Source organism: Nilaparvata lugens, chromosome 4, assembly GCF_014356525.2.
Source record: "Nilaparvata lugens isolate BPH chromosome 4, ASM1435652v1, whole genome shotgun sequence".
NCBI classification, from domain to species: Eukaryota; Metazoa; Arthropoda; class Insecta; order Hemiptera; family Delphacidae; genus Nilaparvata; species Nilaparvata lugens.
Window position 1 is genome coordinate 68909559 of NC_052507.1, and position 15877 is coordinate 68925435.

Genomic DNA, 15877 nt, shown 5'->3' on the forward strand with positions numbered 1-15877 from the left:
ATTTGTATCTTCAATCACTCATAACATTTGAAATGGTTAATTGAATATAAAAACTTCATACAGGCAATCAAGAGGTGGTTTTTATGAATCCACTTATCAGACTGTAAGTAGGTGGTCCGTCTCTTCAGTCAAGCTACAAATATGTTTTGGTATTTGATGAATGAGTGAATTTATGAGTTTTATTTAAGAGTGTAATGGGTAAGGGTTCAGGCTCACCGTAGTGGCCATGGTTAGAAAATTGTTTGATTTTTCAAAGCTTTGGTTACCGTTTATCAAATACATTGCGAGGTGAAAGCTTTCCGTACGGGACTCCCCACCAACAAAAGCATTATATTCAAATATACTTTTTATTGACTGAAACTCTTTGTCTATACAACCTTAATATTCTTCAATTCACTCATTCCATAAAACGGTTATATGTAATAATAACAATTTAAAATTGAGAAAAAGTGTTCTAATATTAATAATTTATATTTGATGCAATATTGAGTTTTACTGGTGATATTTACTGATAAATTAATATATGTTTAATGTATTTAATAAGTACGATGCCTAGGGAAAACAGTTGCAATCAGAAAAATTGGTTCAACTTTGGTGAATTCTAAAAATTTAAAAAATATGAATATTTAAAAAACGAATTACTTGAATTTTCAATACTTCCATCATTATCACAGTTTCATGACATTCAGCTATTCAAAGACTATCTACCCATAGTCTAGTACCCATAGAATAATTATTTTCCTTTTTTTTGTTTATTGGGAAAACAAAATAACAGCTATTCATCGATTACTGGCTCCTCATTCGTCAAGATTTATTGGAAAGATAAATAGTGCTGTAGTTGTTTGTTTCTGTTCCTCCTGAAATTGCAGCAATTTGGAAACATATTTACTGCTTGGAGAGTAAACACGTCGAATCGATTTATTCAGAGTAGTTCAGACCGATCAAATAGCACGCCATAAATCAGTCAAAATTGTCAAATAAACTGGCACCTCTGGGTGGGAGGTGGTTTTCCATACACTCTGGGAAATCCTTAGCACGTATAGTGCTTTGTATAGTACGGTACTCATGAACAAATGAGAAGTTTTACAGAATATTATTAGGTAACTGGATAGTAAGCACTTTGAAGGTATGTTATTCAATTTAAATGAATGTAACCATCAATAATTCAGGAGTAGGCTAATCTCTACTGCCTTCTCTAATAAAGAGGTTGTGATATTTCCAATTTACTGACCAACGATCTTTCAGTCGAATAAGCACAGAACTAATATCTATGGTGCACAACCAATTTGCAAAATAATTGCAAGAAATTTTTTCATGAATTTTCTACTATTTTTGAACTTGTTCAAGAGGGTTTTTAAAAAATCTTAAGAAGGTATTTCACATTTCAAAAATGGATCACATTTACAGTATGGTAAACTTCATTCTCAGTCTAAAAATTCTAAACGGTACTATGATAGAACAAACTCTTGAACTGGAATGATACGGTAAGGAAACAATTCAGGCAGGGCTGAGAGTTGGAGATTATTGGCGTTACCGTAATGAAAAAAATTCTTATCACTTTTATAGCTGTATTATTTTAAAGGCTTCAGAATATTGATTGGTTAGTATTCTCTACGTAATTCATATTAACGAAAGGTGTGTACTAAAATTGTGAAAGCACTTTCTATGAATGAAAACAGATTTAATAATTAACACTTGAATGAGATTTTTTCAAATTGTAACACAAATCGTCTAAATTGGATAGTTATTAGTGGTTTTTTCATAATAAAATATGTTTTTCATTTATGAAATAAAATAATAGACCGAACTAGCGAAAATCTTGATATATGAGCATGTTCAACAAGAACCCAAGGAACGTGCAAGATGTTTCAAGGAGGCTCAACCAAGTTATGGGACCAAAAATCACTGAGGACCATCATTCGGCACATCTACTGCTGGCAAATACTCCACCAGATGGAGGCTATGGTGAGACTTCACAATATTCATAGTTGACTCGATATTTTATAAACTAACTTAATATAATTTGATTGAGAAGTTACATCTTTTCAATTAATATTTCGGCTGAACTAGGGGGAATATGCCATTTTATACCAGATTAACTGACTAGATAACTTAAAAAATATATATAATTAATTTTAAATGTAATGGATGATTTAATAAAGTATTAATTTTTATTTAATTCAAATACTAGCACAAATCATACATTGGTTGGGAGAGGAAAGCAGGCTAAGCCCAAACTGTCCCTTTCACAAATTTTGGTTATTGTGGTTATGTATAGTTAAAAATATTTTGTATCAGTTGGGGGTTGTGATGACCTGATAAATTATTGTAAACTGGATATAATATATGGGACCATTATTTTTTATAGAGTTGATGCGCATGATAAATTTTAGGTGGATATAAAATCCATCTCTATATACTGTATAAAGCTACTGGACATACATTTATCATGACTCCTATTACAAAACAACTACGGTACCTAGGTACTTATAAATGAGAAAAAACTCTGACTGAAGTAATCAACGGACTATCGATAGGAGTTTTCTGGATATTTTTATCAAAGATTAATTTTAATTTAAATGATTGTTTACAGCTGCTTTGCTGTGTATTCAAGCTTTTATCTATATATATAAAAGCAAAATGGCACTCACTCACTAACTGACTGACTGATTCACTCACTCACTCACTCGCATAACTAGAAATCTACCGGACCAAAAACGTCCAAATTTGGTAGGTATGTTCAGTTGGCCCTTTAGAGGCGCACTAAGAAATCTTTTGGCAATATTTTAACTCTAAGGGTTGTTTTTAAGGGTTTAAAGTTCGTCTTTTAGCATGTATATTCTTCTTCTCCCAATCTCTTTATTATAATTGAAATTTCCATATCATAATGTTACTATAGAACTATAATCTAGATAGAGTATCTCTTCGAAACAGTTGTTAACTGGCAACTAAATTAATAATTTTGTCAGGTTGGCATTAAGTTGAGTTGTCTTTGTTAGGTTGGCACCAAGTTGAAGATTTAAATGCATTTATCGCGGAAAAATTGATTGGGCACTGCTACTTCAATCCTGGGAATATTATATTACTAGCAGTCAGGCTCGATTCGCTCGCCATATCCGTTTAGTCTGGACCCCCGACTGGATTGTCCTAACATATGATAAAAATGCTCAAATGAAAAATGCAGGTGAGCGAAGCGAGCCTGCTGATCCCATTCTTGGACGATCCAGTCGGGGGTCCAGGGGGCGGAGCCCCCTGGCTAGACGGTAGACGGATATGGCGAGCGAAGCGAGCCTGACGGCTAGTAACAGTATATTATAAGGTATGATAGAGTAAAGTCATGATTCAATTTTTACACATAACTTCGAATATTGGACCTTTTGTAATAAACCTTGAAATTAGAAATGCTTCAACTCTGTGTGTACTATTTTTGCAGTCTCTTTTCGGCATGAACTCAGTGAAACACAGAGTCTATCTGATGATGCCTTCACCTCAAGGCAGAACAAACTTCACACATACCATATAATTTAAACGATAGGCGCCTAACTACTTTTAATTCATGTTAAATTCGACCAGTTGAAAGAAAATTTTTGAATTACTTTGAATTGAATCTGTTGAGAGTTATTCAGGATCAGATTATAACACATAAAATCGTGTTTAAATTCAAAACGCGTATCAAACGGTAGGATACATCTTCAAAAATTTGGAAAATAGTATAGAACATCAGTTTTATAAAAAATACAGAAAAAATAAAAAAGGCATGGTATATGTAGAACATAAGTTTTATAAAGACAATGTTGATGATGATATTTAATAATAAGATAATTTTGTTCAGTTTTGGACATTGACCGTCACGATTACGACGCAGACTTGAACAAAGGACCGCACACTCCTGATGAGCTGCATGTGGCATTGAGGCCAGTTCTAGTGCTTGCTCAGTGCTTTGCTCTCATGCCACTCTATGGCGTCAGTTCGCCACATCCAAAACATCTCAGGTACCCAATTACCTCTCATACAATTCATTTGATCAAGGTTTATAGAAGGGATTGTCTAGCAAAATATGCCAATAGGAAGAGTAGCCTATGAACCAGAAGAAGTCTGTTGACGATCTGTTGAGCAATTTAATTGAAAATGTTGATAAGAGTTTTCCTTTTGTCAATCTGGTATTTTTTCATTACTAAATTAAATTGGAGCGGGGTATTAATGAATAATTTTTGTGTCAGTAATTTGGAATAACTATTTTGTTACCTGGCTACTCTAAAAACGCACGATGAGTTTCAATTTCGATCTTCCTATTTTATTACACAAGAAATAGTAATCTTCCTGATTTTGAAAATATAACAATTAACCTACAAAAAACATTGAACCTGTTTTTAAAAATTTCAATTACTTATAGATCAGGGTTTCAAGTGAACTATTTCAATTGCTATCAATTTCCTGATAGTGTTTTACATCAATTCACCTTAAATACAGTACCGTATAGCCTACAAAATAATTATGCTGGTATATCTAGATTTTTCTAATATAGCCTACTAACCGACCAGGTATTTTTATTTGAATGATTTTAGTTCTCCAAAATATTCTTTATTCATTTATACAATAAGTACATTATCGAAATGCTTCTCAAATGAAATGAAATCAACTAGGATACAGTATCGGAACTGAATTTTATCTTTTTCAGATTTCAATGGTTCAGCATACGTGTTTTATATACATGTGCCTTGGTTGTGGGTTCAATTACAATTGTAATCCTCTCTATTATAAGGACCGTTAACAATGGCATCTCATTTCTTAGCACAGGTAAGACAAAAACCCAAATAGCCTTTCTAGAACATATTATTAACTTGGTGTTGAGCCATCAAGTTCTGTAAATGGTCATATACCATGGTAATTACCTTCAATTATTTATTCTATTAAATCATTAATTCATATATTCTATATTTTGGTATGTATCCTATACTATTTAACAAGCAATTTCTGTTTAGATTTTTATATGTTATGGCTCTAACGATTCTCACGAAATTCAGAACATAGTAGGTTTATAATATAAAAATTCGATTGCACTAGGTATCATCCCTGAGAAAACTCGCTCAATGGCATTAAAAGGATTTATATTCACCCTTGGAAAAACAGCTGACAATTTCGTCGTCTACTGTTGATGATGGAAGTGAGTGAGCGACTGAGACAAAATTATGACTCAGCTGTTAAACTTTTGTAATCATTTAATCAGGTACTTAGTACCGGTTGTACAAAAGCCGGTTAAATTTTAATCCTGATCAATTCCAGTAGAACCAATTAAATAAGCTTTCTTTTGGAAATGGTCTTGTCTGATTTGGTTCACGTGAAATTAATCAAGATTAAAATTTAACATGTTTTTGTGAGAGAAATTTTTGCATTCTTCTGGGAAATCATCTCAATCCATTGTGATTAGATAGAACCTTTCTGTATGAACTATAAATATATTATAATTTCTCCATCAGAAATAAATTTTATATGCTTTTGTACTACAGAGCGGATCTCGGTGCCCCGATATTATTAATAATGAGAATAAAAATTCAATTTAAATCAATTCAGTTTCGATGATGAATGTCATGTTTTCAGTGGACTTTGTATTCTTCGGCAGTTCGGCTATAGTGGCGCTGCTATTCCTGAAGCTGGCGACTGAATGGAAGCAGTTGGTTGATGAGTGGGGTCCAGCCGAACGCAAAATTATACGCATCTATGGACCACTGAAAAAACTTCCCAATCAAATGCGTACGATGGCTTACACTGTCATGGCTCTTGCTTTTGGTAGGTAATAAAATGTGCTGACAAAAACCGTAAAAACTCATAACACTGCTTTCACTTGATGTACTGAATTACTGAATGTACTATACTAGATGTACACTAAAATGTACTGAATAGTGATCAAGGTGAGCTACCGAAAAATTAATTGAAAATTGAATAGACTTACTTATTATAATGATAGAGGTACCCCCAGGACCGGGTGTGGAGTGGGAAGCTGTTCAAGGAAAAATTGAAATTATCTCAGAAAAATAATGGAAACCAAGAATAATTGTAATTCCTGAACTCTGAAATTCTCAGAAAAATAATGAAAACCAAGAATAATTGTAATTCCTGAACTCTGAAATTCTCAGAAAAATTATGGAAACCAAGAATAATTGTAATTCCTGAACTCAGAAATTATCTCAGAAAAATAATGGAAACCAAGAATAATTGTAATTCCTGAACTCTGAAATTCTCAGAAAAATAATGGAAACCAAGAATAATTGTAATTCCTGAACTCTGAAATTCTCAGAAAAATTATGGAAACCAAGAATAATTGTAATTCCTGAACTCAGAAATTATCTCAGAAAAATAATGGAAACCAAGAATAATTGTAATTCCTGAACTCAGAAAAATAATAGAAATCCTATTTTCCAAACTCCTAAACTTAAAAGTCAAGCATTGCATAACGATATTTTATAAATTTTATTATGTTTCCAACTAATTTCTTCGTTACAGTATATAAAAAAGTATATCTAGAGCAAAAATGATTTTTCTCATTAAATTTTAGTAATTCCAGTTTCATTACCCTCCCTATTCTTATGGTTAGAAATAGTCTCCATGAGATATAGTCAATTGAAATTCCACTAATACCTGTAGTTCCGGTTGCACGAAAGCCGTTTGTGCAAACAAATTGAAGACACAATTGAAGTAACGTAGGCCTACCTCTATCGTATCTATAGTTCATTAAACAACCATTAAAATCACCATCAATCTCTATCTTTCTTCTCACTTCGTTGAAAAGTTTAATTGACTGTTTTGTGTAAATATTTTGAATATTTTTTTTTAGATTGATAGACTAAATGCATCCCGACTCATAGACTCTATAGTGGGATGCTGCATGATAGTTCACGTAAAATAATTATCGAAAAGTATGTAACAAACTTTTTCCGTATTATATTGTGAATGTTTTCCATGTTTAATAAAATATCTCTGACATGGGGTTACATGACAAAGAGCAAATAATAAAATGCATGAACTCAGGGCTACTTTCTTGTATTTATAAAATATAATTATAGTAACATTTGAAATTAATAAAATAATAGAATAAGAATACAAATTATAACTACTAGTATAATATTCTATTATTAAATAATATTATTATTATTTAATAATATTATTCTATTATTAAATCTATTATTATAAAATAATATTCTATTATTTTATTGATTTCAAAGGTTTTTTGAAGGGACGGATTCAAAGTTTCAAAGGTTCAAAGAACCTCACACGTCAACAGAAGCTTATTATGTGTCATTTGAAAGGGTACTATAATTATATTTTATAAATAAAAACAAATAATAAGTATTAAATTTGTGTGAATGTAGCCGAACACGTGACAGCGACGGCGACACACGTGGCGAACGCACTGCCGTGCACAGGTGGCGAATGGAACTGGCGACTGGCAGAGGCTTACTACCACTTTGCATTCCGCCAGGTGTTCTCGCAAACCGAAGTGTCGCTGTGGATCGCCGCGCCCCTCTCGGTTCTCAACCTGCTCGTCACATGCGCGTGGAACTTCATGGACCTCTTCATCATGGTGCTGTCTGTCGCGCTCGCCGCGCGCTTCAAGCAGATCAACGACAAACTAGAATCCGTCAAAGGAAAGGTGAGCCTCGCTTTTTAATGCCAGGATTATCAGTACCTAGCAGCGAATTTTCGAGTTATGAGTGGACTCACTCATCATTTTTTCTCTTTTTCCTTCCTGCTTTTACGTTTACAGTTTTTTCTGTACTCACCCCTTATCTGCGTGGTATAAGAGAACTTATGATTGGCAAAGTAGTTTTCCTGATGTTTTTCTTTCCAGTACACCACGTCATTTATACTTCGTGTAAATCTTCTTCGGACTTGGAGGAATTTGCGGCGCAGAGAAATGGAGGGAGATCAGCCAATTGCAGTGATGGATTGAGTTGTAGGTGGAAGCGTAGTTGTCAATTTGTCGAATAGAGTCAGTCGAGTCTGTGATTGCAGAGACAAAACTTCCTAAGTTTCACATAAGCGCTTGAATACTCACTGGAAATTAGAGAACGCTGGCCGATACACGACTGCTATCCCTGCCGCTGTATGCCTTCTCTGCTGCGCATGTCCATCCCAAGTCGGAAGTTAATTTGAAAGAATTATAGACAATTTCTATTGTTTTTGTTTCATTGTAATATTTCTTCCTATTCATTTTTGGGTGTTTGGTTCCTTCAATTTCTTGACTTAGCTCTTTCTTTTTGACTGAGAGTACAGGAACGGATAAAATAATTGGATGGCGAATTTACAAATACTTGATGTGCACATTGATTTAAGTAAAATTATTATTCATATTTCATTATAACATCTATTAGTACCAAACCATTATTAAAAGTTTGTCATATTCCAGTATTTATAATTTAATTTGTCTTCTCTTCTCAGTTTGAATACTCTATTAAGATACATATTTTTTAGATAAATATTCGAAGAAATAATTTATTAAAGGAAAATTGACTCTTGGGAGGTTCCATGTTTTAAATTTAGTCTGTCCATGACGCCATAGTGCAATTATGAATCAATTATATGGAGTGAACGATATGGTTGTGTTAATGGGTAAGTTGTAAGAAATTCAAGAAAAGCTCTCAAGGTATTCGACCTTCAAGTGTTTTATTTTACTTATAGAAGGCATAGAGAAAATAATACTTTAGTATAATGAAAAGTAATATTTCGAATATTTTTCTCAGCCCGGGGCAAGATATTTTTCTCGGGCCACTCCCGTGTTTCGGATGAGCACGTTAAGCCGTCGGTCCCGGCTGCCTAAAAAGCAGACGTTAGGTCATTTCAGAGGCCCTGAAATTGATCAGTTGCGACCTGAAAACTCTGACACCAGACCTGAACCAGCCAGGTCACACGATATTATTATTATTATTACTATTTTGAAAAGAGAAGTAATATTATTAAATCCGTATTGAAGGTGATGCCTCGTTGGTTCTGGCGACAGACGAGAGAATCGTACAACACGCTGTCTTGCCTCACCAAACGCCTCGACGAGACTCTCTCGCTCATTGTTCTCCTCTCTTTTGCCAACAATCTCTACTTCATTTGTCTGCAGCTACTCAATAGCCTCAAGTCAGTTGAATATTATTATTTCCACTCAATAACATTACTATAGTGATTTTCACGTCAATCATGTATAGGCCTATTTTAGCTGATATATGCAAAATCAATTACTATAGAAATAGGAATTAATTGTATTTTTAGAAATAGTAGTAACTGTATTAATTGACTAGAAATAGTAGTAACTGTATTAATTATGTAATTAATTGTAACTATGAAATAATTGACATGATATTGAATCGCACCTATCTACTATTCAGCTATGACATGATTTGCTGAAAAACGATGATTTTTTTTATTTTGAAGGTGATCAACTTTATTATTAAACTAGTACTTTGGTAAAGTGTAATTATTGTGGAAAATTAAATTTTCAAGGTAAAATCCTCAATCGCACAATAAAATAATCTACTTACACTTTGAGAATGTGGATTTTCAAAATTGGCTATTTTTAACTGTTTTACTCTTTTTGATCTTGATTTTTTTAGGTAGATTTGAATTTAGATACATGAATTCCTAACAAACAATAAGTAAGCACCCAAAATAAATAAAATTGTAAATTTTGTAAAATGAACAAACCTGCAACCTTACGCCATCTTCATGTAAATGAAGTTGAATTTTTAAAAACATTGATGAAGTGAAAATGCACTTACTGTTGGTAGTGACGATCGGTTCGACCTGTTGTTGGTCATCATCAGAATGTAGGAATTTACTCTAATGTAAGATAGAGACACAGTTTGGACATTAGAGTAAGTTCCTACATTCTGATGTTGACCAACAACAGGTCGAAACGATCGTCACTACCAATAGTAAGTGCATTTTCACTTCATCAATGTTTTTAAAAATTCAAGTTCAATTTTAATAGTGAAAAAGTATGGATATGCAGCAGAGTTCATCTTAGTAATATTCCATAGATTTTAGTTCCATATATTTTTGTTGGTACTGTAAATTTATTTATTCATCATTTACAATCAACTTAAGGACAAAGAAACAGACTACAGTCCAAAACTTCTTTTCATCCCAATTTCATAAAATAAGTTGTCCAAATAGAGGTTATGTACGACTTTTCAATTCTTCACTAACTTCCACATTGAAACAATGAAACACAAACACTTGAAACAATTAATTTTGAATTTAGAAAGATTAAGATCCGAATTGATAATAAAATTCCTTCTACTTAGCACTCAAAACGAAATAGTACATTCAGTATAGTATATTTATGTTAGTACTGTACATTCCTGAGACTGTATCAAGTTTGATGCTTAGTTCATTCAACCAACAGCCGACGTAAATCCTTTTTAACGGAGTTGGTACATATGGATCTTTAGTGAATTCAAATCAAATTACAACTGATGTAGATGAATATTTTGTAAATTAATTAATTACAGGCCGTTGAGAAATCTGTGGCAGGCGATATACTTTGTCTTCTCATTCGGCTACCTGGTGCTGCGAACCGCCACTGTTTCGCTTTTCGCAGCGCACATCTTCGATGAGAGCAAGCGTCCTGTCTCGGTGCTATTCTCTGTACCATCCGAATGCTATTGCACTGAGGTAATCAAAATAAATTCCAACATTCCATGTCATTTTTGGTGTAAAGATAGGTCACTACAGTATAAACATACCAATGTATTCTGAAGAGAAAAATCAACAATTTCTCTTGGTGTGAATGGAAGTTTCTATTCTAAATATGGAAACCACTGGTCTATCTAAGTTCGGCCTCCTGAGCTGCTGTAGTTATTAGGAAATTACTGAGAAATTGCATTTATTTATATGCTAATGATGTTTGCCAACATTTGCAGTAGCAGAAGTTTTCGGGGTGATTTACAGCATTTAATTTAGATTTTCGTTTAATGATAATTATTTATAATTTCAGTTGATTCATAATTATCTCTACTAAAAAGACATCAATCTACTACTAAAATATATTTTTCTACCCAAGACTGCTCAAGAAGACTCCAAATAAGTACTGTACGCACACACATGCGTACTTTACTTCACAAGTACCGTACGGGAAAATATAATCTTCTATATATATATAAAAGCGAAATGACACTCACTCACTGACTGACTGACTCACTCACTCGCATAACTAAAATTCTACCGGACCAAAAACGTTCAAATTTGGTAGGTATGTTCAGTTGGCCCTTTAGAGGCGCACTAAGAAATCTTTTGGCAATATTTTAACTCCAAGGGTAGTTTTTAAGGGTTTAAAGTTCGTCTTTTAGCATGTATATTCTTCTTCTCCCAATCTCTTAATTATAATTGAAATTTCCATATCATATGTTACTATAGAACTATAATCTAGATAGAGTACCTCTTCGAAACAGTTGTTAACTGGCAACTAAATTAATAATTTTGTCAGGTTGGCATTAAGTTGAGTTGACTTTGTTAGGTTGGCACCAAGTTGAAGATTTAAATGCATCTATCGCGGAAAAATTGATTGGGCACTGCTACTTCAATCCTGGGAATATTATATTTCTAGCCGTCAGGCTCGCTTCGCTCGCCGTATCCGTTTAGCCAGACGTTTAGTCTGGACCCCCGACTGGATTGTCCTAACATATGATAAAAATGATCAAAGGAAAAATGCAGGCGAGCGAAGCGAGCCTGCTGATCTCATTCTTGGACGATCCAGTCGGGGGTCCAGGGGGCGGAGCCCCCTGGCTAGAGGGATACGGCGAGCGAAGCGAGCCTGACGGCTAGTTAATATTATATTTCAAAAAAGATGATCGAGTAGAGAGTTTGATATTTATTATTTATAGGGAATTGATTTATAAAAAGTAAATTTGTATGGATTTGTTGGTGGGGAGTCCCTTGCGGGAAGGTCCCACCGCCTGAATATCTAATTTAAGCCGTCAATGAGCCTTTCGACTGTCATACTTCACAACCGGGACCGACAGTTTAACCTGCCCGTCCGATAACACAGGAGTGATCTGGTTAATAAACTTATGGTAATGAGAGGGTTTGAACCCGGGATATCTATGCTGCTATTGATTTGATTTGAAGAAATTGTTCCTAGGTGCAGCGATTCCTTACAAAAAAGATGATCGAATAGAAAGCTTGATATTTATGATTTTAAGAAATTGGTTGTAGGTGCAGCGATTCCTTACAAAAAAGATGATCGAATAAAAAGCTTCATATTTATGATTTATAGGAAATTGATCTATGATTTGGCGAAATTGTTTTTTAGGTGCAGCGATTCCTGACTCAAGTGACTTCGGACAACCTTGCACTTACAGGCTGTCGATTCTTTTCTGTAACGCGCACCCTCATGTTAACGGTTAGTATACCATCAATTAACAGTAACCAGTAACAAGTTAACATTTAACAAGAATTAGGAAGGAGATACAGTTCTATCATATATCTAGTTAGTCTTAGGCTCATTTATGTGCTACCTACGTTCAACACCAATCTACGTTTATACATGAAGATATGGTTGCATTTATTATTATGTGTTACATTGCAAGTTTAAACGAGCAGCCGATCATCTCCACTGAGATGGTTCTTAAGGCACTTAACAGCAAACTATGCATTGGTGCACATTATTAGCTATTACATATTATTAGTTATTCGAGGTCCGTATACAAAATAATAGGGAACAGGGTGCCCATGAGAGAAGCCTCTAAGGCTCAAACTCACACAAACTCGACTCAGGTCGAGAGTATGTATTTCCAAATGGTGACACTCAGACCAGTCGATTCTAGTCTCCGCGACGTCACCATTTGGAAACACATGTTCTCGACTATAGTTTGTGTAAAATAAGTTGAGACCTGGCCCTCCATCCGACGAAACTACAAGGTTGCCAATTCGTGTAAAATTGCAACTTTCTCAAATTTCCAATTCAACGTCAGAATTGGATGTATATCATCCCCGATGTCCTAGTAGTGCTAAAAAAGTTTCAGGGTTGAAGGATTAAAAGGAAATTTAACTTTTATGATAAAATTAGAACATCGCGAAAATTTGTTTTTCTTCTGAATATCACTTCTCTCAGAATCATGGGGCGTCGAAATGCATAATAATTTTATATCAAATTAACGGGGAGAATGAGTCATTTCTATTGGTGTCTGGATAATTTTTATCCGACCTATAGTTATTTTTTAATTAATGATTATGTTCGTCAATGTCGAGCAGAAAACATGACATTTTCGACATGCTAGAAAATTTCGAAATGATTGAAAAATTCAGCAACTGCAAGCCACATGGTTATGAATAGTGAAAATGACAACCTCGCCTCGAATAATCCAAGCAGTGTTTCATTACAGCCTTTCTAGAGGTAATGAGCCTGGTTACGTTTGAAATAATTAAGTTAACTATCTCTTGAATTGCAAGCTTTTAGCATACAATTTGGTATACAATACATACCATGCGCAGCCGCTCTCCTAACTTTAAAATTCCTTGGAGACCACAATACGATCTTCCGACTACCTTTGACAGATGAAAAAATAATTTCAATTATTTCTGAGAAACTTTCTCGCTTTCACCACCCATTGATCTTTTGAAACAAAAAAGTTTCCAGCATGTCGAAAATTTCATGTTTTCTGCTTGAAATGTCTCGACATTGACGAACATAATCATTAATTAAAAAATAACTATTGGTCGGATAAAAATTATCCAGACACCAATAGAAAGGACACATTCTCCCCGTTAATTTGATATAAAATTATTATGCATTTCGACGCCCCATGATTCTGAGAGAAGTGATATTCAGAAGAAAAACAAATTTTCGCGATGTTCTAATTTTATCATAAAAGTTAGGTAATTCACAACGAAATGTAGTGTCCATCTTAGGTAACCAATCGCATGGAATGTTTTCAATCAACTTAAAAATTGATTTAACTACTGACAAAAGTTATTTGATAAATGAATTTGATAAGAGGGATTATGAAACGGCGTAGAATATAATAAGTCAATAATGAGAAACTAGAGAAAATCTATCCTTACTGAAAAAACATGCCAATCATGCTAGAACAGTAAAAACATTCAAATCAGTATGTATAATTGAATATAATTTCTTCATTTGAATATAAAATTGGACTGACATTATTGGAAGTGAAAATATAAACTATCTTTTAGGAGTTCTACTATTTATAAAATTTGGGAGTAGAACAGTTATGGGTTAGGCCTGTTGCTCTTGCCCAATCATATCTATTTTATGATTTGTAATTGTATAGGATAAGTAGCAGTGAATAAATGCATTTAGTATGAAGTAATGAATGCTGAATGAGTCGCTTTTATTCTATCCTGACTTCTCAAATGATTAAAGGGGAAATTTCAAAAATATTGCTGAGATTAATATTATTTTTTATGGAGGTAGATTTATAACGTTCTAATAAATTGGGGAAATCTAATTTTACGTTGAGTGGAACATCCTTTGGGTCTCTCCATCTCTATTATTATTATTTTATAGAATTATAGTACATAATAAATGTCGTTAAATACATAATAGATAAGTCGAATAAATAGATAAGTAGTTGGAATTAGCAATAGAGATAGGATTTCCTCAATTTCCCACATTACCGTTGGTTTTCAGACAATGTTAAATCGAATAGAATAATAAAATTGGTGACAATGAAGGCATTCACACAAATTTAATTATTTTTGAAAATAGAAAATATATTTTTCTAATTCTTATGTACAATTATTATCGATAAAAATGTGAATAACAACACTTAATACTAACAATATTATAATAATAAATAATTAAAATTAATATTAGAGAATCTATCCACTCATTGCATATTAGAATGACATTAGTCAGTGCACTCATAACATCAGGACTTTGTCTCAAACTACTAACTAAGCATCCTATTAATTTATTTATACAAATAATTATATAACGAAAGAATTCCAAGAATTAAAATAATTAGATTCTGCAATATATATTAGACGAATTAATGGAAAATGTATTTTAAAACTATTTCCAGCTGAAAAATCTGTTTTTTCTTCAACTGGAGTACTAGGTTCATGGCTATACATTTTACAATTAATAATTCATGTACCTAATAAATTGTTATTAAATAAGTAATGAAATATTCGTTTCAATCTACTGTATTCGGGAATCCAAGAGGATGATTTGTGAGAATTCGAGTAAATCAAGTTAAAATTGACATATGACACTCATCTACCACAATACTGGGCTATAAAAACTCTACATTGGTTAAGCAACTCACCAAGAGAATTAATGATAAATTTGAAAGAAACGCTTTAGCCATTTTAAAAACACTGCGTGATAGTTAAGTTCTTGGTGTTTTAAAAAATATTCAATCAGTAGTAAAATACCTTAAAAAATTAGATAACATTATTCAATATAATTATGATGAAATCTTCAAGTGGATTGATAGAATCAGTAACCACCGGTCGTGAGCCTTCATAGCCACACTGTCATGAACAAGATGTGATAGAATCATTATTTTACCAATCATAAAATATTTATAATAAACAAGGTCATTGATTTGTGTTACATAAATTGTAGTATGAACTAAAAATAAAGCAAAAGCTGTGAGGATCAGACGAATTCTTACCTACATTGATACCAATACCAATACATTAAAGACGTCAGCAGTGGAATATTCCATACGAAAAGTTCCAAATTTTCTTTGCAGTGCGAATCATGATTGAAACCAGGTTCTTCACTTTAGCGTGAAGTTCTGTTAATGTGATCACTGCCAAGAAGAGGATCTGAAAAAAACAACATGCATATAATTCATGATAAACAAACAGATAAAGTGCGTTCATCCAAAAACTGGTCTAGAAAATTGAGTGCAACAAAAAC

At 33.3% G+C, this 15877-nt stretch overlaps 1 protein-coding gene across 1 annotated transcript; it reads left to right on the top strand.

Annotated features, from left to right (window-relative positions):
- Positions 1-1320: 1320 nt before the first annotated feature.
- Positions 1321-12418, top strand: LOC111045484 (gustatory receptor for sugar taste 64f-like). The gene is made up of 8 exons (XM_022330916.2): positions 1321-1965; positions 3833-3992; positions 4679-4797; positions 5599-5787; positions 7368-7648; positions 8969-9123; positions 10497-10659; positions 12296-12418. Exons 1-8 carry the CDS (start codon positions 1827-1829, stop codon positions 12416-12418), a joined length of 1329 nt encoding a protein of 442 aa, XP_022186608.2. The 5' UTR covers positions 1321-1826.
- Positions 12419-15877: the final 3459 nt, after the last annotated feature.